This window comes from Coregonus lavaretus (genome assembly GCF_964263955.1).
Source record: "Coregonus lavaretus genome assembly, chromosome: 4".
In the NCBI taxonomy this organism is placed as follows: Eukaryota; Metazoa; Chordata; class Actinopteri; order Salmoniformes; family Salmonidae; genus Coregonus; species Coregonus lavaretus.
Window position 1 is genome coordinate 26,112,159 of NC_139991.1, and position 24,003 is coordinate 26,136,161.

The 24,003-nt window shown below is 44.2% G+C and overlaps 1 protein-coding gene across 1 annotated transcript in view; it reads right to left on the bottom strand.

Moving 5' to 3' along the window:
• Positions 1-2,851: 2,851 nt before the first annotated feature.
• LOC311128639 (zinc finger SWIM domain-containing protein 6-like) overlaps positions 2,852-24,003 on the bottom strand; it is a 55,424-nt gene continuing 34,272 nt past the window's right edge. Inside the window, exons 2-14 of the mRNA XM_084160826.1 lie at positions 16,331-16,687; positions 15,796-15,944; positions 15,300-15,450; positions 9,550-9,720; positions 8,821-9,012; positions 8,537-8,683; positions 8,311-8,457; positions 6,066-6,326; positions 5,501-5,636; positions 4,697-4,854; positions 4,378-4,541; positions 4,202-4,283; positions 2,852-4,072 (exon numbers count right to left, since the gene is read on the bottom strand). Of these exons, the coding sequence (XP_084016952.1) occupies positions 3,210-4,072; positions 4,202-4,283; positions 4,378-4,541; positions 4,697-4,854; positions 5,501-5,636; positions 6,066-6,326; positions 8,311-8,457; positions 8,537-8,683; positions 8,821-9,012; positions 9,550-9,720; positions 15,300-15,450; positions 15,796-15,944; positions 16,331-16,687 (2,978 nt within the window). The 3' untranslated portion in view covers positions 2,852-3,209. The remainder of the gene's footprint in view (positions 4,073-4,201; positions 4,284-4,377; positions 4,542-4,696; positions 4,855-5,500; positions 5,637-6,065; positions 6,327-8,310; positions 8,458-8,536; positions 8,684-8,820; positions 9,013-9,549; positions 9,721-15,299; positions 15,451-15,795; positions 15,945-16,330; positions 16,688-24,003) is intronic.

Below are 24,003 nucleotides of genomic sequence, written 5' to 3' on the forward strand. Positions count from 1 at the left end.
CCTCTACAGTCCCGGTCGGTTTTAGATAGAATGTCGCAGCCCTGCCGCCTGTGGGGAAAACAACCTGTGGCTACCTAAGTTACCCCATTGGCTCACAGCAACAACTTGACCTTTTTTAAACACCATTTTCTTGTTGTCTGCTTGTTTCAGTCAGTTACAAAACTACATTTAAGAAAAGTACATGTTTAAAGATTACTTTTAAACATTGCCTGCTCCCGAGCATTCTCAATACTTTGAAAAACATAACATTGTGAGGCTTCCCTCATGCCCCTTTTCATAACAGTGCTAGCAGCCACGTGAATGAGTGAGTGCTAGCTAGTTAGCTACCGACCGAAACATTAAGCTAGCCAAGACCAACGACACAAACAAACGGACTATACAGCTGCAAGTAGTGAGTGGAGTTACAAACGGACTACACTAAAACAAGTAATATGTATTACCTGTGATGAAATGTTTCCCACACACAAAGCCACAGGGCTCTTATTGCAGACTCTATTTCCCTATGTGGGAGCATTGTGAACCGTAGATTCTGATGTACATTGAACAACACAGCAGCTTTTTGGCATATTTTTGTATAACTAAACATTGACGATGAAGTTGGCTCTTTTATAATGGGGGTCAATTAAAAATAATGTCAGTTTTCCCCAATTTGTGGGTGTGGTCGAGGGGAATTCCTTCTTATGACCTGAATATCGACTCTGAGTATTAGAAACATCTCGGAATACCAGGAGTGATAAAGAACAGAACACTTGGAATACCGCCCAAATACACCAAACACATCTACTTTAAGACTGTTTCTAGGAAACAAACGAGCAGGAAAGAACCTGGACTTCCTTTCTACTACTACTCTCAGTGGATTCATCATTTTCCAGAAGTGTTCCAGGGTTTCACTCACTTACATTCTTGGATAAAAAAAAAGGAAAACCCAAACCTAATGTTTCTCGTTTTTCAACTGATGACACAGTGTAAAATATCAGAACTAGAAAAAACAAACACCACACAAGGTCTCCTCTCAAAAAACTAATTTTAATTAAAACAGAAAAGTTTAATCATTAACAAGTTTATAAAACAGTGATTTAGTTACATAAATAAATTGATATCGGTGTATCAAATCTGAATTTCAACTTCATGAGCAATGCTGACACTGTTGAAGAAGTACAATCGTTTACCTATCATAATAAATAAAATGGAATATGAATTATATTTGTCTCTGGACAAAGGAACTATGGACAAACCTCTAGGGGAGGAGGGGACAAGAGACACTAGACAACGTTTCTGCACCAAAAAACAAACAGAGGAGAAGGGCTTTTTAAAGCACTCAACACAAAACCATTCAGCTAAAAATTAAAGACACTAAAAGTTGTAACCAAAGTTGGTTGGCTTTTTCATTTTAATGAACGAAGTTTGGTAGTCAGAACTCCCGTTTGGTTGTTTTAAAGCGTTAAGACAAGGCAAGAAAGAAGGCTGTTCTCGTTGAGGAATTCTACAGAGAAAAAAACATTTAAAAAAGAGAAACATAAAAAAGTGTAAAAAAAAATTGGAACAGTCAAGACCTACCATAGCAACTTTCTGTCCTTCACAAAGTAAGGGAGTCAGCAGAAGAGGCATGTTGTACATGTTGTTGGTTGGTTGTGGAGGCATGTACATGTTGTTGGTTGGTTGTTGTGCATATAATGGAGCTTCTTTTTTGTAACTTGATCACTGCGGAAGGAGACATGAGGCGTGGTCAGGTCAAATTTCTATGCTGATTATTAGTAAAGAGTCAGGGGTTTTGTCAGACCTACATTTGACGGCTTCATAGGCACTGGGCCTTTGTTCTACATCTGTAATGCTAAGGCTCACTGATCTGGCTCCTGGAAAGCCTCTCTCTCCTCTTCTTCTATGGTGCCCAATTAAACTGTGTGTACAACTGGATACATATATTTTGCTTGTCCATACAAAATACAACATCCATGTCCTGTTTTGCAAACAGCCAGTTCCTGTCAAGCAGTCCAGTGGGTGTCAGTCTGTCTGTCTCTGCGGGGTCACCCAGCTAACAGTCCAACTGAGATGACCCCTAACCTTTGACCTTTGTCCTGGCCCCTGATGATGCAACGCAAGGCGACACATTTTAAAAGTCCTTCTGATATGTTTTTGTTATAAAAACCAAGGTACTGCAGCTTCAAGTATTTTGCATTACATAGAATATTATTTTATAAATTAGTTAACGTATACATTTTTTTCAATATTCAGACATATACTATCATATATACACAGCACAATAAAATGATCCCATTCTCTCTTTTTTCATTTTCCTTTGCTTTTTTTTAGAGAAATCCCTGAGAATGTATGTTGACAGTTGCTAAGTTTCCACAAGCGCAAGCACTATGACAGTATAAGTGTGTGTTTTCTGTGAGTGTGTGTGTGTGTGTTTACAGTGTTTCTGCAACTACGTGAGTTTCTGAGTGTGTGTGTGTGTGTTTCTGTGTTTGTGTGCTTGTTTAGTGTGTGTGTGTGTGTAAAGCATCAGGGTGAACAACACTGCAAAGCCATGGCAGACAGTCAGACTGGAGTTGGTGATCACTGTTACTCAAGAAACAAAAACAGGAAATAAAAGGAAAAACAAGAAATGTGAACTGAACTGTTTGTTTGTGTTGTTCTTTTACTGTTAACACACTACTGACTACACTGAGTGGGGAGGGAGGGGTGAGGACAAGGGGGGAGTAAAGCTGGGTCCGTACGAGGTACTTGTCACGTCTGATGGATTTGCTCCGTTTGGTTTTAAGCCGCGTTTGTCTCGTTGTCTCTGTGAGCGTTTAACAGAAGGGGAACAGGAGTGCTATGTGGACATCTCGCCACTGGACAACATATACTCAGTGTAAACCAAAAGATTTTATTTTTCTCTTTAGTTCTCTCTCTCTCTCTCTCTCTCTTTCACACTCTCCTTCATACATATAAAAGGGACACACACACACGACAATGTTATTTTTTTGTTTGTTTGTGAACTAAATAGGGTCTATACACATTAATACCGATGTGGCCTTTTTATTGTTTGTTTTTAGTTGTTTTGTTTTTCTTGTTTTCTGTTTTTTCGTTCCGTTTTCCATTTTTCCGTCACTTTTTAAGTTAAAAAGGATACAAAGGCAGAATCAAGTAAACGGGGGCGTGATCGGTCTCCATCTCAATAGATCCATCGACCAATCACAATCGTTTTTAAGTTTAGTCTTTCGTCAACCGAACCTCTCCCGTACGAGCATCATGAGTTTCTTCTTGCCCTTGTAGATCTGTTTAAGGTTGTCTATGAACTGGGTGAACTGGATGTGTCCGTCGTGGGCCATGAGGAATGTCTCTCTGGCCTTACTGAGGAACTCTATGAACTCGCTGTAGTGGCGTGGGCTGATGTGTGTGAGGCGAGAGTGCGTGGTGTTGATGTAGGCCCCGATGGTGGCGTCCAGCAGCTGCCTGAGCGGAGCCTTGTCCAGCGACATCAGCTTTCCAGAGTTCCTGCGGCTGTGCAGTGCCACCATGCCCGGCGTGGTCAACGTGCACCGTCTCAAAATGTCTGACAGCACCGTTGCACACTTCACACTCTTCACCACCAGGGGGATGACGGCAGTCAGCTCATTCTTCCCCAGAGAGTGGCTCAGAGCACAGGCCCACAGCACGTCGTTGATAGCCGGGTGGGTATCCTGGTTGTAGCTGAGGTTAAGGTGGGCCATGGCTAGCGTGGCTAACTTGTACGCCCTCATGGGATATCCTCTGTGCTCCATGTACCTGGCTATCGTAAACAGCTGTGTGTAGCTCATCCCCGTGACGGCCGCGTCCAACACGATCTGGTAGGCCGTCTCGAAGGCGATGTGGTCCTTCTCGCAGAGGGTGAGGGCGGAGAGTGCACAGTTCTGGGGGTCCTTCATGGCACACTGCAGGGCCAGGGTTCGGGCGGAGGAGGCCAGGTTCTCCTGTTGGTGACAGTCCAGGTGCAGCCGGACGATGGTGGTGTTGGACATGACGGTGGTGGCCACGATACTGGTGGCCTCGGTCGGGGTGAACAGGGTGAACCAACTCTGCATGATGCTGTCCAACGCATACACACCTACAGCAGGGGAGAGCAGAGGAGAGGGTGGTTAGTTCATGGAAATATATATTCTACACACACACATACAGTACATCCCTCATACACCACACACACATTATGCAAAACATCATTAGAGGAGTAACTCACCAACTTCTGTGGCACAGGTGACCAGCCACCGTACCATCTCTCTCCTCCTCCAGTTCAACGTGGACAGAGTCATTCTCATCACCTTCAGAGGAGAGAGGAGCAGGTAGAGGTTAGGGAGGTGTGTGTGTGTAAGTGCATCGGTGTGTGTATCTGTTTACTGTGTGTGTGTCTGTTACCTGAAGGCCCAGCTCCAGTGAGACCTTGAGCAGTGTGATGTCTGGTAGACTGTCCATCAGAGTAGCGATCTTGAAGGCGTCCTGAGCCAGTTTGAAGATATGAGACGAGGAGTGGATGTTCTTCTGGATAGACTCCAACACTGTTTCTAACTTACGCCCGTCACCTGAGAAGACAAAAACACACACAAAACCCCCATTTAAAACCCCATTTAAAACAACCTATTTGCAAAAAAGATCAGAAACATTATTGTTTGAGCGTATGTGTGTATGCATTTGTGGTATGTATGCTCGTACATTCAGTACGTGTATGTGTGTTTACCTTTGGCTGCCGTGAGCATGGTGGAGGCCAGTTCACATTGTTGTGACTCTATATGAGACAGAGTGAACCAGCGAGGGTAGCGGTTAGGGACCATTGACACTATATGGTGAGGTCTGGACAGATCACCTGATGGAGCCATGGATTCCAGGACCGGTAACCTAAAAACACACACATTTAATATACTGATGGTTACTCTTTATTTATTACTTTAATAAGGATGTATGGGCCTTTAAGATATCTTCTAAGGCTTATAGAAATCCTACTGTGTCTCTCCAAGATTCAGTACTTCTGTTAAGCGGAGATGAGTCAAAATGATTTAGAAATAGAGCGTTTTAATGCCAGTATATCTGAGGCTGGTTGAAGACTGAGTTTTTTAAATAAAGATTTCAATATAATAAAAATCAAAGGAGTTTAATTTGGGCAGAATGAAATAAAGTTCCAAAGGTTTCAGCCTCTCAGCAGTCAGATAGAAACCCAATGAAACCCAATGCCATAAAATATATATTTATATATTTATTACTGTATATTTATTATTCAAACACTCTCCAAAACTAATTTTCAATGCTGTTTAATTATTTAACAAGGATTCCAGCGAAAGGCAGCTTTATGATTAAACTGCACACAGGATAGCTTCCTGCCTCCACGCCTCACACACACACATACATAATTTGACACTCAAAGGAGGCTGAGCTCCTTTTTTAACTGAACTTACCTGAAGTTCTTTCTGGGCAGAAACTCTTTACTGAAGTGCAAAAAAATAAGTTGTGGAAGATATGTTTGTGTGTGTATGTGTTGAGTACTTACCTCATGGCTCTCAGTGCAATTTTGTATGCCAGTTCGGTGTCGTGAGGTAGTAGGGAGGTGAAGAGATACTTGGCAAAGGTATGCATGGGAACACTCTCTCTGTAGAGCAACTCTCCTAGACCACTGTATGGTCCAGCTACAGGAGACAGAGAATACAGGCTTAGATAGGTTAGATATATAGATTAGATAGATTAGAGAGAGAGAGATTAGAGAGAGCGAGAGAGAGAATATACGCATGTGTGTGTAGACATGTTTAATTATACTTGGACCAGAAGTCCCCACAAGAATAGTAAACTAGTAAATTAGACCAACAGGGAAAAAGGCTATTTCTAGGGGGTTTAGGGTTAAGGTTAGAATTAGTGTTAGAGTTAGAATTAGGGTTAGGGGGCTCAAGGTTAGGTTTAGGGTTAGGAGTTAGGGTTAGGTTTTGGGATTAAGGTTAAGGTTAGCGTAAGCGTTAGGGTTTAGGGAAAATAGGACTTTGAATGGGTATCAATTGTGTGTCCCCACAAAGTTAGTTAAACAAGACTGTGTGTGTGTGTGTTTGTGTGCATCTACCCCTCACCCTCTAGCAGGAAGATTGCTTGCTTGCGGAATATCTTGACAAGTGCATCGTCCAGTTCCACTTCCTGGAGCTTGGCCAATAGCTGCTCTTCGTTGCGACACACCTTCTCCTGGGCGTATAGGCCATCGGGCATCATCCTCTGTTGCCCTAAGCCAATCAGAGCCGTCTCTACGGCCAGTGCTACGAACGATTGGCCATCGTCCAGTAAGCGTTGCGCTGGGAAGAGGTGGGGCTCCAACCTTTTGGCTGAACTCACAGAGCCTGGAGAGAGAGAGGGAAAGAGAGAGAGACAGAGAGAGGAAGAAAATAAGAGAGAGGGAGGGATATTTTAAAAAACAGCATGTCTTTGAAATGTTGTCACCAAATCTAATAGAGAGTGAAACAGCAAGGCTGTGGAACATTCTGTATCAGAACCAATAAAGTCACTCAACCTCCATTATCATGACAATAGCTCTGTGCTGCCCCAGGAAACTACAACATTCAATTCGGTCATGCAGAGCTACTGGGTGTCCAGGCGTTAGTTCCACCCCAGCACTAACCCACCTGACTCAAACAGTCTGGACCAAAATTACTGCTATTTCAACCAAGGCCTTCAAAATAGACTATATATACAAAAGTATGTGGACATCCCTTCAAATTAGTGGATTTGCTTATTTCAGCCATACCCATGCTGTATTAAATCGAGCACACCGCCATGCAATCTCCATAGACAAACATTGGCAGTAGAATGGCCTTACTGAAGAGCTCAGTGACCTTCAATGTGGCACCGTCATAGGATGCCACCTTTCCAACATGTCAGTTCGTAAAATGTCTGCCCTGCTAGAGCTTCCCCAGTCAACTGTAAGTGCTGTTATTGTGAAGTGGAAACGTCTAGGAGCAACAACGGCTCAGCCGCGAAGTGGTAGGCCACACAAGCTCACAGAACGGGACCATCGAGTGCTGAAGCGCGTAGTGCGTAAAAATCATCTGTCCTCGGTTGCAACACTCACTACCGAGTTTCCAAACTGCCTCTGGAAACGTCAGCACAAGAACTGTACGTCGGGAGCTTCATGAAATGGTTTTCCAAGCCTAAGATCACCATGTGCAATGCCAAGCATCGGCTGGAGTGGTGTAAAGCTCGCCGCAATTGGACTTTGGAGCAGTGGAAACGCGTTCTCTGGAATGATGAATCACGCTTCACCATCTGGCAGTCCGACGGACTAATCTGGGTTTGGCGGATGCCAGGAGAACTCTACCTGCCCAAATGCATAGTGCCAACTGTAAAGTTTGGTGGAGGAGGAATAATGGTCTGGGGCTGTTTTTCATGGTTCGGTTAGGCCCCTTAGTTCCAGTGAAGGGAAATCTTAACGCTACAGCATACAATGACATTCTAGACGATTCTGTGCTTCCAACTTTGTGGCAACAGTTTGGGGAAGGCCCTTTCCTGTTTCAGCATGACAATGCCCCTGTGCACAAAGCGAGGTCCATACAGAAATGGATTGTCGAGATCGGTGTGGAAGAACTTGACTGGCCTGCACAGAGCCCTGACCTCAACCCCATTGAACACCTTTGGGATTAATTGGAGCGCCGACTGCGAGCCTGGCCTAATCGCCCAACATCAGTGCCCGACCTCACTAATGCTCTTGTGGCTGAATGGAAGCAAGTCCCCGCAGCAATGTTCCAACATCTAGTGGAAAGCCTTCCCAGAAGAGTGGAGGCTGTTGTAGCAGCAAAGGGGGGACCAACTCCATATTAATGCCCATGATTTTGGAATGAGATGTTCGACGAGCAGGTGTCCACATACTTTAGGTCATGTAGTGCATGTTAGGGCTTCACAATCAATGTATGGATGTGCTATTTTCTTTATTGATGTATGTATTGATCTATTAGCATGTTGTCTCTCTACTGTCTCTCTGTGTGTTCTCTAGGGAGAGGTAATCATGTATTCTAACAGTTTAATGATGTCTCTATGGGCCCACAGACAAGACCCCAGGAGGATTAACACTGCCACACACACACACACAGTCTGTCTGGTCTAGACGAGCAGTTTCCAAGGCCATGGAATGTTAGTATCCATCTGACAGAACCAATCACACCCAATCATCACTGATGACATCACTAATTGTTCCTCAGCCATCCTCCAATCACAGCTCATGAATAAAAGATGGGGCAGAAAAAAACGATCCATTGAAAATGCATTAAATATGCAGAAAAGGGAGAGCGAGAGAGAGAGCGAGAGAGAGAGGGTGAGTGTGCGTGCATATACCTGAGAAGTCTAGAAAGGCGTTGCGCCCCTCCTCGTCTCCCCGACCCGTGTCCAGTAGGGTGCTGAACAGAGTGCCTATAGGGTCCAGGGGGTGTCCCACCCAGCCCTCCATGTTGGTGACAGATGTCATGCCTTTATGGAGCAGCTCTGGAGAGGACACAGACCGCACACTGTTATTACTCCGCATTTACACACAGTTAAGACATAGAATTTGTTCCTAACTGACCTTTTTTGTGGCTGCGGAAGAGCTCAAGATGTTTCTGTTGCTGCCGTATGAGAGTGTTGACGATAGCGATGGCCAATAGTAAGGCTTCCCTGGGATAACCATGTGACCGCAGCGCATCCACCCTCGCACACGCTGTAGGGACGTGCTCTGCAAGAGGGAAGGGGGGTGGGAGGCTGTTACTTCCAACGCTACTTCAACTAAATATTAATTTATTCTAAAAACGTGTCTTAAAAATCTATCCCTCCTTTGTATTCGTCATTGCCAACACAAACACACACACTCACCGTGCCAAAGGGGCCAGCCACGGGCGTCGAACAGTGCCCCTGCACTGCCATGGTTGTCGTGGTGACAGTGTGTGTGTGTGTGTGTGTAGAGGTCATGTGTGATGATGCGCTGCAGGTGTGTGTCCTGCCAGTGCAGGTCACAGGCCTCGATGGCCCTCGTAAACACTGTCCTGTGAGGACGAGACGACGAGTCTGGGAGAGAGGGAGAAAGAGGGATTACGGAGGGGAGGTGGTGAGGGTGGAAAGAAAAGGATGAAAAACAAAAACAAAGGAGAGAAAGAAGAGGACAATTTTCAGCAGAAAACATTTTGTTGATCGGCCACCTAAAGCTTCCTGGATGAAATGCTAATTCACAGCACTGTTCCTATTCAGAGGCCTGATATACTTTTTTAAAGGTATTTTCTCTAATTTAGCTCAGGCACGGACAGGGGGAGCAGAGGGCAGCCATAGCTGGAGGATCCCGCCTGGGTTATTGAGCTTATTCCATCAGTCAGACAGAAACTAATAAGAACAGCTCGCAGGGCAGAGACATGGAGAGGGAGAAAGTTGATTAAAAGAGAGGCATGTAGAAAGATCGAGGAACAGAAAAAGAGAGATCGACAGAGAGAAAATAGAGAAAATAGAGAAATCGTTGATTAAAAGTGGCTTTTCTCGCTCAAACTTGGTTTGGCGTGGGCGCCCTGAGGCACTGTGTTGGTCAGCTGTGTGTGTGTCTTTGTGTTTTCTCACCTGGGTTGCCGTGCGGCAGTGCGTGTGTGAGATTGGGCAGTTCGTTGCCGTGGTTTCCATCCTCCCAGGGACACACGTCGACACTGTTCCACCGTCTCAGCTGTCTCAGCCACACACACTTCTGCTCCGACTTACAGTGGGGGTTGAGCACAATACACATCCACAGGGCACCTACACACACACACACACACACACACACACACACACATGATGTTTCTGTTATTGTTATTCATCCTTTAATCACATAATTTGATTCTGTAGAAAAGGAAAAATAGATGCCGTTAAAAGGTTCCGAAGCATCAACAGTCTCTGTGACGGTTATCTATTCAATAAACACATGCCTGCCGCACACACACTCACGCAGATACTCTAGTGACACACTGTGATTACCTGAAGCCTGAGCTGAAAGAGAGATGGGGTATGGATGAAGGGAGTGAGGGAAGGAGAGAGAGATGGAGAGTGGGGGATGGAAGGCATTAAAAGGAAATATGCAGCGAAAAACAGGGGTAAAGAGAGAAAAATGATGTAAAATGAACAAGGAAAAGAAAAGGGGGACAGATTACAGAATGAGACAGGAGGAGGCAGAGAGAGGTGAAGCGAGAGAACAGGAGGAGGAGGAGAGGGGGATGAGATGGGGAGGAGGGAAGGAGGATGGGGGAGGGGATAGGAGTCGCTTTATCCTCTGTCTTTGTTTGGACGGCCTCAAGGACAACAGAGGGACGAGAGAAGAGAGGTAAGGGAGAGGAGAAGGGAGCAACAGACAGGATGAGCTAGGAAGAGAAAGGAGGGAGTAAAGAAAATTAAAAGAAATAATTAATAAATAAGAGAAAACGACAAGGAGGGGAGATTATAGAAAGGAGAGAAGACAAAGGGAAGATGTGCATCCAGCAAGCAGGGGAAATGTCTAAAACATTCAAAACATGAAAATGCATTCAAATAATACAGAAATAAGAGATGAACTTCCCTTAAAACAGAAAGAGAGAGAAACAACCACCAAAACAGACAAAGAGAATGGAGGGATATATAATATAGTTCCAACAATCAACTACCATGACAACAGGGTTGTGGTTATGGGATTTTGTTGCTAGGGTAGGTTACTATTGGATGTTGTTGCTAGGCTAGAGTTAAGTTCTATGGGATGTGGTTACTAGGCTAGGGTCTAGAGTCTCCCCCAATTACACAATAACATGGAATAATCCCTAAAGCTGCTGTTTCGCTTTCCTGCTTATCCTGAATATGGACAGTGTACTGTTCAGTGTTCACAGTCACACCAGCACACACACACACACACACACACACACACACAGCGGTGGTTAATTATGACAGGATAAAGATAAGCAGAGGAAAGGAGGAAAGGAGAGAGGGAATACAGAACAAACACATTCAACACAAATAAACAACCAGCAGTGGTATCCATTTCCTAGCTGGCTAAGTTAAGTTTTAATGTCTGCAAACTCAAAACCCAACAATGCAATAATCAATAACAACGTAATACTAGAAAAAACAGACGAGAAATGAGAAGAAATATGAAAAACACAATAAGTAAGTAAGTAAGCATACTATATACAGGGTCAGTTCCAATACCATATTTACAATGTCCAGGGATACTGGAGTGATGGAGGTAGATATGTATAGGGGTAAGGAGACTAGGCATCAGGATATAAGATAAACAGAGTAGCAACAGCTTGTATGTGAGTGGGTGTGCGGGTGTGTAGTGTCAGTATAAATGTACAGTGCATTCGGAAAGTATTCAGACCCCTTGACCTTTTCCACATTTTGTTACGTTACAGCCTTATTCTAAAATTGATTAAATTAAAAATGTTCCCTCATCAATCTACACACAATACCCCATTATGACATTTTTGAAATGTATAAAACGTTAAAAACAGAAATACCTTATTTACATAAATATTCAGACCCTTAGCTATGAGACTCGAAATTTTACTCAGGTGCATCCTGTTTCCATTGATCATCCTTGAGATGTTTCTACAACTTGATTGGAGTCCACCTGTGGTAAATTCAATTGATTGGACATGATTTGGAAAGGCACACACCTGTCTATATAAGGTCCCACAGTTGACAGTGCATGTCAGAGCAAAAACCAAGCCATGAGGTCGAAGGAATTGTCCGTAGAGCTCTGAGACAGGACTGTGTCGAGGCACAGCTCTGGGGAAGGGTACCAAAACATTTCTGCAGCGTTGAATGTCCCAAAGAACACAGTGGCCTCCATCATTCTTAAATGGAAGAAGTGTGGAACCACCAAGACTCTTCCTAGAGCTGGCCGCCCGACCAAACTGAGCAGGGGAAAAGGGCCTTGGTCAGGGAGGTGACCAAGAACCCGATGGTCACTCTGACAGAGCTCCAGAGATCCTCTGTGGAGATGAGAGAATTTTCCAGAAGGACAACCATCTCTGCAGTACTCCACCAATCAGAACATTATGGTATAGTGACACTCCTCAGTAAAAGACACATGACAGCCCGCTTGGGAGTTTGCCAAATGGCACCTAAAGGACTATCAGACCATAAGAAACAAGATTCTCTGGTCTGATGAAACCAAGATTGAACTCTTTGGCCTGAATGCCAAGCGTCACGTCTGAAGGAAACCTTCAGTGAAGCATGGTGGTGGCAGCATCATGCTATGGGGATGTTTTTCAGCTGCAGGGACTGGGAGACTAGTCAGGATCGAGGGAAAGATGAACGGAGCAAAGTACAGAGAGATCCTTGATGAAAACCTTTTTCGTAACATCTGAGATCCCCAGAGATTGGAAAGCTGCCGCGGTTATCCCCCTCTTCAAAAGGGGGTGACACTCTAGATCCAAACTGTTACAGACATATATCCATCCTGCCCTGCCTTTCGAAAGTATTTGAAAGCCAAGTTAACAAACAGATCACCGACCATTTCGAATTCCACCGTACCTTCTCCGCTATGCAATCCGGTTTCCGAGCTGGTCATGGGTGCACCTCAGCCACGCTCAAGGTCCTAAACGATATTATAACCGCGATCGATAAAAGACAGTACTGCGCAGCCGTCTTCATCGACCTGGCCAAGGCTTTCGACTCTGTCAACCACCGCATTCTTATTGGCAGACTAAATAGCCTTGGTTTCTCAAATGACTGCCTCGCCTGGTTCACCAACTACTTCTCAGATAGAGTTCAATGTGTCAAATCGGAGGGCCTGTTGTCTGGACCTCTGGCAGTCTCTATGGGGGTGCCACAGGGTTCAATTCTCGGGCTGACTCTATTCTCTGTGTATATCAATGATGTCGCTCTTGCTGCTGGTGACGCTCGGATCCACCTCTACGTAGACGACACCATTTTGTATACATCTGGCCCTTCATTGGACACTGTGTTAACAAACCTCCAAACGAGCTTCAACGCCATACAACACTCCTTCCGTAGCCTCCAACTGCTCTTAAACACTAGTAAAACTAAATGCATGCTCTTCAATCGAACGCTGCTTGCACCCGCCCGCCCGACTAGAATCACTACTCTCGGCAGGTCTGACTTAGAATATACCTAGGTGTCTGGTTAGACTGTAAACTCTCCTTCCAGACTCACATAAAGCATCTCCAATCAAAAGTTAGATCTAGAATCGGCTTCCTATTTCGCAACAAAGCCTCCTTCACTCATGCTGCCAAACATGCCCTCGTAAAACTGACTATCCTACCGATCCTTGACTTTGGCGATGTCATTTACAAAATAGCCTCCAACACTCTACTCAGCAAATTGGATGTACTCTATCACAGTGCCATCCGTTTTGCCACCAAAGCCCCATATACTACCCACCATTGTGACCTGTACGCTCTTGTTGGCTGGCCCTCACTACATATTCGTCGCCAAACCCACTGGCTCCAGGTCATCTATAAATCACTGCTAGGCAAATCCCCGTCTTATCTTAGCTCACTGGTCACCATAGCAACACCCACCCGTAGTCTGCGCTCCAGCAGGTATATCTCACTGGTCATCCCCAAAGCCATCACCTCCTTTGGCCGCCATTCCTTCCAGTTCTCTGCTGCCAATGACTGGTTCGAACTGCAAAAATCTCTGAATCTGGAGACTTATCTCCCTCACTAACTTTAAGCATTAGTTGTCAGAGCAGCTTACCAATCACTGCACCTGTACACAGCCATTCTGAAATTAGCCCACCCAACTACCTCATCCCCATATTGTTTTTTATTTTGCTAATTTGCACCCCAGTATCTCTATTTGCACATCTATCATTCCAGTGTTAATACAAAATTGTAACTATTTTGCACTATGGCCTATTTATTGCCTTACCTCCATAACTTACTACATTCGCACACACTGTATATATATTTTCTGTTGTATTTTTGACTTTCTGTTTTGTTTACCCCATATGTAACTCTGTGTTGTTGTTTTTATCGCACTGCTTTGCTTTATCTTGGCCAGGTCGCAGTTGTAAATGAGAACTTGTTCTCAACTGGCTTACCTGGTTAAATAAAGGTTCAATAAAAAACCTGTTCCAGAGCGCTCAGGACCTCAGATTGGGGCAAAGGTTCACCTTCCAACAGGACAACAACCCTAAGCACACAGCCAAGACAACGCAGGTTGTCTTAGGGACAAGTCTCTAAATGTCCTTGAGTGGCCCATCCAGAGCCCGGGCTTGAACCCGATTGAACATCTCTGGAGAGACCTGAAAATAGCTGTGCAGCAACGCTCCCCATCCAACCTGACAGAGCTTGAGAGGATCTGCAGAGAAGAATGGGAGAAACTCACCAAATACACATGTGCCAAGCTTGTAGCGTCATATCGAATAAGACTTGAGGCTGTAATCGCTGCCAAAGGTGCTTCAACAAAGTACTGAGTAAAGGGTCTGAATACTTATGCAAATGTATTTTTGAGTTTTAATAAATTTGCAAAAAGTTCTAAAAACCTGTTTTTGCTTTGTCATTATGGGGTATTGCGTGTAGATTGATGTGGGGAAAAAACTATTTAATCCATTTCAGAATAAGGCTGTAACGTAACAAAATGTGGAAAAAGTAAAGGGGTCTGAATACCTTCCGACTGCACTGTAAGTGCATATTATGTGCAAGTGAGCAGATGATGGAGTGAGTGTGTGTGTGTAGGGCCCTGTGAGCTTACACACGCACACACGCGCACGCACACGCACACACGCGCACACACACACACGCGCGTCAGCAGTGAGAAAGCTTGGCCTATATTTCTCCCTCTCCTCTCCAACCTAAGCCAGATGAGAACCAGTGTCTCAGACTACAAAGGATCAAACACACACATTCATTAAAACAATATTGGGCTCATCAATATTTAGCTCCTGACACACACACACTCCCTCACATTTCACCCCATCACCCTTAATTTCCTTTGATGGGCCTACTCTGAGCCTTCAGCCCACATCTCATCTGTTCTGAGAGAGAGAGAGAAAATACCCAGCTCACAATCTCCGAATCCATTTTAGGCTGTAAAAAGCATATATTTCACAAAACACCCAGCTCACACCCTACAGATAATGCCCAAAACATAACAGACTGGCAATACACTCCTGACACACACACCAGCATACAAGCAGCCGTCATATCAGAAAGTATAGGGAGATACAGGTTTAACACAGCTGACCAACACACAAATCAAACAGTCATCATGTGCTCACAACAACACTTGTGTGACCATTATATGTGTGCATGTTCCCTCTCTCTTGAACGGCTAGTCCATCCAAGTGACGTCTGTCCTCGTGCTCACGTTTGTGTGACTTTGTGTGTGTTGTCTCTTACCTAGCTCATCCCACAGCTGTCTGTATTTGTCAGTCATGGTGGTTCCCTGTTGTCTCCACAGTGCCAGGCGAGGGTCGCCCATAAACTGTTCTGTGATCAGCGTTAACATCCTGGCACCGTTGGAGTCACGCATCTTCAACATCTCTCTCACCTAGAGGAGAAAGAGAGAGGGGGAGAGAGGGAGAGAGAGGTCATCAAAGGTGTATGCATGCATGTGTGTGTGTGTGTGTGTGTGTGTGTGTGTGTGTACGTACGTACGTGAGTGTCAGGGCTGGGGTCAATTCAAATTGAAGGCAGTCAATTCAGGAAGTGATTTGAATAATACACATTTTTAAAATGGAACACGTTTTGAAATACATAATTTTCCATTTATTGAGAAGTCATTGGAAAAAATCCATTTTTTCAATTATTGAATTGGAATGTCAGTTTACTTTACTTCCTGAATTGACTGACTTCAATTCGAATTCACCCCAATCCTGGTGTGCGTGTGTGTTACCTTGCTGAAGAGAAGGTTGAGTTGTTTCCCAGAGCCGTGGTATCCTCCCTGAGAGAGGAAGAGTTTCACCTGCTCCTGGACCTGCTCCTCATCCAGGTGCCAGCAGTTCTCATCATCTACACTGGCCCCTGCCGTGGGGTCCGGGGCTCCTACACACACACACACACACACACACACACACACACACACAGGTTAGTTGAGACACACACACAGTGCTCATCATTTAGGTTGAGAAATGGAAAATCATTCAGTGAAAGCACTGGGCTCTATGTCTCAAACAAAAACTGAACAAGATGAACAAAATGATACCGGCTTAAGTAAAGTGGGTCTAAAGTATCATCACACACACTTCCCCACGTCCTACATTACTGTTGAGCGCTCATATGGACGTGGCTTGATCAAAGTGTTTCCCTCTCCAGTGTTCTGCTTTACTGGAGCCAGACAGGGGGAAATCATTTCCTGGCACACACACTCACACACACACCTTTTCTTCATCACACATTTCTCTCTTCTACACATCACCCACCCCACTCACCGTGGACCTGGTTGATCTCAGAGTTGGTAGACAGAATCTCATCAGCTAGTTTCTGAGCAGTGGGCAGCACCTCCGTGTGGTGTACTGTTATCAGGTACTGGACAAACTTCTGCAGCTGGTCTCTATTCATCTGGAACAGCGTCTCTGAGATGGGCAGGTGTAGTTTGACCTGCTCGGGCTTCCGTACACGGTACAAGGCCAGCGCTACAACATGGGCACAGTAGAAGATGTCCTTGTTGCCGCAGCCGCACGTTACCGCGGTGATCTTGCAGCGGTCGAAGCTGACGCTGACACTGCAGACAAGCTCGGGTTCCGACGCTGTGGCCGGTTCTGTTACCGTTCCGCTGAGGTGGAACCCTGCGAGGAGAAAAAAGACAAACCATTAGACAATCAATCAAGTACTCAATGAATCAAATTGTATTCACGTAGCCTAACAGTTTTACACAAAAGTACTTGACAGAAACTCACGTTCTAAATATTTGAACAGCACAATGGCATTAATGTTCTTGTCATACCATCTCTGTTAGTGTGTGGCTCACTAGCCTATTGCTTACTCAAGCTCTTCGCAGACGCAAGATTCGGAGTGTTGCAATGTCGTTTTTCATCACAAAAGGGGCGGCTCCTTGTAATATGCTCCAGAATTCAATGTACTTTTTTACTACCTGGAAATTGAGACACGCGGTATCATTCCTTCTGCAGCCGTGGGGCAGTGTTGTCGCTTGGTTCCTTGATCTGACCTATAGGCTATATAGGCTATTCATCCAAGTAGCCTATTTTGCATTGATAACCAAATATAATCTCAGTGACTGTTCAAACAGTAAACCAAACATCAAGAATCCACCTAAAAATGTATTTTGTTTAGAAGTAACAACTACCGATTACTAGGGCTGGGAATTGCCCGGGACCTCACGATACTATATTATCACAATACTTAGATGCAGATACGATATGTATTGAGATTATCACGTTTCTATTTATAGGTTGCACCTCCGTCACTCAGTCGCGTCATGCCATTGTTATGAATGTTCTCCAAGCTGCGCTCTACCGGCGACGCAATAGTGGTGCCCTAAAGTCGTGATAAGCCCAGTCATTATTGATGAAGGCTAACGACTGTTTAGCCTGCCTGGAAATACGATGACATTGCTAAAGCAGTCAAATGTTTAGTAGGAAACAACTTTGCCAGAATTATCATGGCTAATTTATTTTAGACAGATGGCAATGTTGTCATTAGCTAGCAATGCTAACTTTAGCTAGCTAAAATTCTGTGTCCTCCCCTCAATCTTAGCTAACTAGCTAATGTTATACCACAGATAGAACAATGAGACAGATATTTCACTGGACGTATAAATGTGAAGCATCCGCTTGACGTTTCCACACTACCAAATATGGTAGTGAGAGAAAGCCCAGTGGCCGGCAGTGGGAGAAGATGGAACGAGATGGATTTTGGCCGACATTCTGCAAATTTCTCAATAATGAAACATTTGATCTAAATACCGTTTTCTGTTTCCAAAAATAAAATCTGTTTAGAACAGAGTGGACAAAGGTTTGTAGACTTTACCCTTTGTCAAAGTTGTAAAAACTTGTGTTGTTTAGAAGGAGGGCAAAGGCGAATTGAGTCATTGCACACGCGCACTTCACAGAGTAGGCGTTCCCTAACGGAAATATGAAAATGTATGCTAGAACGCACCAATAGGATCTCGTTAGCTCGTGCTTGGCTCTGCCCACTGACTAACTTGTTCCAATTGAAACGACAGGCTGTGGTCTATCTTAGTTATACAAATCTTTGGTCATACTGCATCTAAAGTCAATCTGATGACAAAAGGTTTTCCTTCTAATTATTTGCCTGTTTTTGAATGGCATTGCATTTCCAAGCCACTGATGCGCTCATTGACGACGCATTGAGTAGAATTCTCAGTTGGGCATCAGTCCAAAGCAATATTGTGACGAAACATGCAATCTATGAATATGTATTGCGATTCTATGTTTTGATCAGTCATCATGGAAATAAAAGAGCTGAAAACAAATATTTTAAAAGATGGAGTTAGCTATGATGGAAAAACACTGGAGTTTTGGTGCAGGTACAGCCAACTAGTGCAAAAATGATATTGCGAAATGACATTTCAAAAATCATCAAAAATAACATCCCGATATGTAACTGTATCTATTTCCTCCAACAATCCCACTTCACCCACGTGCACACACGCACGTAGATCAACGGAGTTATGCTTGTAGTAACCTTATATGTGAAGAAGACCCATTGCTAGCATCTGCTACAATACCATGGTGCTTGCCTACGGAGCTGTGAGGGGAACGGCACCTCCGTACCTTCAGGCTCTGATCAGTCCCTACACCCAAACGAGGGCATTGCGTTCATCCACCTCTGGCCTGCTGGCTCCCCTACCTCTGCGGAAGCATAGTTCCCGCTCAGCCCAGTCAAAACTGTTCGCTGCTCTGGCACCCCAATGGTGGAACAAGCTCCCTCACAACGCCAGGACAGCGGAGTCACTCACCACCTTCCGGAGACATTTGAAACCCCACCTCTTTAAGGAATACCTGGGATAGGATAAAGTAATCCTTCTACCCCCCCTTACCCCAACCCCAACCCAAAAACAAAAAAACAAAAAAAACATTGTAAAGTGGTGATCCCACTGGCTATAAGGTGAATGCACCTATTTGTAAGTCGCTCTGGATAAGAGCGTCTGCTAAATGACGTAAATGTAAATGTAAATGTACCAGCTAGCTACTAGTCAGACTATAACAGCAAGAGGGGGAGGAAGAGAAAGAGCAGTCCCTGAAGATGTCTCTCCTTTCTCTCTCTGGGGAAAAGGTCAAACTGCTGATCTCTAGTGTGTCGATCTCCTAATGCAATAGAGCTCAGCCTTCACACACACACACGGCCCCCACACAGCCCTGCACACACACACACACACACACACTTCCTATTCTCCACTAGATAGCACCAGTCTTCTATTTTCTAAAAACATGAAACATGGCATTCTCTGGCTGAGAGGTCACTCACTGGTCACACACACACACACACACACACACCCCTTTAGGGCCCACACACACACACACACCACATACAACCATTTCGCTACACACAAGCATTTCGCTACACTCGCAATAACATCTGCTAAATATATGTATGTGACCAATAAAATTTGATTTGATCATCTTCAGTCAGGCAGGAGAGAGCCAGCGAGATGAAAGAGTTAAACATTCTCATTTCCTTTCCACAACACATCCCAATGCTTACCTATGCCACTATACCTCCTCACAAACACACACCATCACCACCACATATACACCTACACCCATTCAACGCTGCACAATGCACACACATATGGAAAATGAAGAAAAATGTCAGGGAGGAAGTCTTTTCCTGCTGATAACGCAGCAGGCCTCAGAAAACCACACTGACAGCCAGGACTTATGAGATACGGACATCACTGAGAGGCCCTCAAAATGGCCACCATAAATCATGTCTGGTTGGCCTGGGTTCAGACCAGTTAACTCTAGAGAGGACAGAAGACAAATTGGATCTAAAATGGCCATGCTAGAGTGAACAGGAGACCAATAGGCTCTAGACCAGCGATGGACATCTTTGATGTGGGTGGGGGCCACAAAAAAACGGAACGCATCATGAGGGGCCGCAGTGGCTCGTGGGTCTGCGTGCCCACATCCATACCCCCCCCTCCCCCCATTAGGAGTTTTACAGTGACTAGGCAATCAGGATAGCTAATAAACAGAGTAGCAGCAGCGTATGTGACGTGTGAAAGTGTCAGTGTAGTATGTGTGGGTAGAGTCCAAGAGGTGATGCAGCCAGTCAATATGCTCCCTGTGTTGCAGCAGCGAGCAAAACATTTTAGCGGCCCCAATTGTGACACAAAAATACGTTTTAAAGTTAATTTCCTGTAATTCTACACATTCTGCCATAGGGTGGAGGCAAATGTTTGCAGTTTTTAATATGATAACTGATGATCAAATGGGCCCCACCCGTCGGTAATTCAACCATGCTTACTACAAGTTTAGATAGCTGGCCGCTAGACTAACTTACCAATCGATTATGTTTTTGCTGACATAGGCTAATTAAGTGACTGCTGATGCACAACCAAATTTCGAACTTGCACCTTGTGTATTCTATTATTCTAACTCCATGGGCGGTGTGTTCAATAGGGCGATATGGGCGACGCACTGCCAAACGGGAAAAGGAAGGGATTTTTTTTCTAATCAATTATATCACGGCAACAGTAGTTCAGTGTTCACGTTTGATCTGCCAGCCACTAAATGTCCAATCAGGCTAAAGTCGTGCTTCAAATGTCCCCGCCCGTTTTGGGGCGATTTCAGTCAGGTTGAAAATCGCCCAGAAGTCTCTCATAGCCTCTAATGTAAAATATTTTTTTTTCAAATTCCTGAGCTTTCAATACATTCTCTATGGGTGTCTGAGGGCTTGCACTTACGCGCTTTCGTCATACGTAACGTAACGTAACCATGAACGGCAGACAGCAACGCTTGGACAGCGACTGGTGTAACCGACATGCACCATCTTTCAGAAAAGATTAAGAAAAATGAGCTGTCAAAGACCCACATTGATAGCTGTTTGAGATTGTCTGCTTTGGTGAGAGTGAATATTGCCACTCAACTGGATGAGGGATACAGGCTAGCTGTCCGCCGCCACAACGATGAGGTTAGCAACAGCAGAGTCGTGAACACTGTCTACGAGAATCGAGACGACCTCATAGAATGTTTTGAAGCCATCCGGACGGGTTCATTGGGTTCATTTGACCAGCCCACCGTACCAGAAGCTACAGAAGAAGGACATCGATGCTGTCTTTATCAAACGTGCCCTCGACAGCTTCGCAAGCAGTGTGCAGGCCATAAGGTAAGATAAAGATTAAACAATATCATTCGATCTTTCTCAAAGCAGAGCTTTATTTGAAAATGTATGCATGAAAGGAGACTGCATTTGTGTTTGAAATTACATTATTCTCATTATATATGGCCAGTGGTGTAATCTATCTTATTTTATATACTATGTGTACTGTACAGTGGTGCTCATAAGTGTATGAACACATTCTAAAGCTGACTAAAAAGAGGAATAAAAAAATAATCTTTTGGAAATTGATCTTAATGACTTAATTAAAAAAGTTGGAAAATCCAACCTTTAAGGACACCAATTTTCTTTTCTTTTTTATTCCTCTTTTTAGTCAACTTTAGCATGGGATCATAAGCTTATGAGCACCACTGTATACTGTGCTGAACATCCAGGCTATGTGAGACACAAAGGCTAACTTAAACACTAAAGACTTTATGCATCCCTGCCCATTTTAAGTGGAACTGAAGTATTTGTACTATACAGTGGGGAAAAAAAGTATTTAGTCAGCCACCAATTGTGCAAGTTCTCCCACTTAAAAAGATGAGAGAGGCCTGTAATTTTCATCATAGGTACATGTCAACTATGACAGACAAAATGAGGAAAAAATATCCAGAAAATCACATTGTAGGATTTTTAATGAATTTATTTGCAAATTATGGTGGAAAATAAGTATTTGGTCAATAACAAAAGTTTCTCAATACTTTGTTATATACCCTTTGTTGGCAATGACACAGGTCAAACGTTTTCTGTAAGTCTTCACAAGGTTTTCACACACTGTTGCTGGTATTTTGGCCCATTCCTCCATGCAGATCTCCTCTAGAGCAGTGATGTTTTGGGGCTGTCGCTGGGCAACACAGACTTTCAACTCCCTCCAAAGATTTTCTATGGGGTTGAGATCTGGAGACTGGCTAGGCCACTCCAGGACCTTGAAATGCTTCTTACGAAGCCACTCCTTCGTTGCCCGGGCGGTGTGTTTGGGATCATTGTCATGCTGAAAGACCCAGCCACGTTTCATCTTCAATGCCCTTGCTGATGGAAGGAGGTTTTCACTCAAAATCTCACGATACATGGCCCCATTCATTCTTTCCTTTACACGGATCAGTCGTCCTGGTCCCTTTGCAGAAAAACAGCCCCAAAGCATGATGTTTCCACCCCCATGCTTCACAGTAGGTATGGTGTTCTTTGGATGCAACTCAGCATTCTTTGTCCTCCAAACACGACGAGTTGAGTTTTTACCAAAAAGTTCTATTTTGGTTTCATCTGACCATATGACATTCTCCCAATCCTCTTCTGGATAATCCAAAGGCACTCTAGCAAACTTCAGACGGGCCTGGACATGTACTGGCTTAAGCAGGGGGACTGCAGGATTTGAGTCCCTGGCGGCGTAGTGTGTTACTGATGGTAGGCTTTGTTACTTTGGTCCCAGCTCTCTGCAGGTCATTCACTAGGTCCCCCCATGTGGTTCTGGGATTTTTGCTCACCGTTCTTGTGATCATTTTGACCCCACGGGGTGAGCTCTTGCGTGGATCCCCAGATCGAGGGAGATTATCAGTGGTCTTGTATGTCTTCCATTTCCTAATAATTGCTCCCACAGTTGATTTCTTCAAACCAAGCTGCTTACCTATTGCAGATTCAGTCTTCCCAGCCTGGTGCAGGTCTACAGTTTTGTTTCTGGTGTCCTTTGACAGCTCTTTGGTCTTGGCCATAGTGGAGTTTGGCGTGTGACTGTTTGAGGTTGTGGACAGGTGTCTTTTATACGGATAACAAGTTCAAACAGGTGCCATTAATACAGGTAACGAGTGGAGGACAGAGGAGCCTCTTAAAGAAGAAGTTACAGGTCTGTGAGAGCCAGAAATCTTGCTTGTGTGTAGGTGACCAAATACTTATTTTCCACCATAATTTGCAAATAAATTCATTAAAAATCCTACAATGTGATTTTCTGGATTTTTTTTTCTCAATTTGTCTGTCATAGTTGACGTGTACCTATGATGAAAATTACAGGCCTCTCTCATCTTTGTAAGTGGGAGAACTTGCACAATTGGTGGCTGACTAAATACTTTTTTTCCCCACTGTACATGGATACATTGCATATACCTGTGCATCACATAGACAACAATACTGTACAAAGCCAACAAACACATTGGTCTGTTTGCCTTCAGGGACTCCTCTCAACAGCAGCTGCAAGAAGCAACAGGAGCCAAAAGACCCAGAACAGCTTTGAGAGAAGAGGAGAAGCAGAGGCTGTCTGAAGAGGTCTGCAACACCATCCTGGATCACACCAAAGAAAGGTTCTCTTTCTCTGGCCACCTTGTGAGTGCTACCTTACTGCAAGCAGACATGTTTGAAAGGTACTGCCATTCAAAAAAATAAAAAATCTGTTCATGTTCATTTTTACAAATCTATACAATTGGCCAGAATATGGTTGTTCATATTTACAAATCTATACAATTGGCCAGAATATGGTTGTTCATTTTTACAAAGCCATACATATTGTTTATGCAGTGTTGAGGAATGTGAAAGAACACCCTTGATTATTTTTACTGTGATAACTTATTTTGCTTTTGTAAGCCAACACTTTTGAGATCAGTCAATAAATGCTTCTGGTATTGACTTATATGCTGCCCCTGTCTTCATGTTGTTGCTGGACATATCTTTTTAAAAATGTGTGTAGGTCACCTAAATCATCAGAAAAATTGCCCCTCCTGAGAATTTTTTCAGGAGCCGCCACTGTCTAACTCTCAACAGTAAGTTAAGACCCTGATTGAGTCCCCCCTCCCCAAAAAAACTGGTCCGCGGA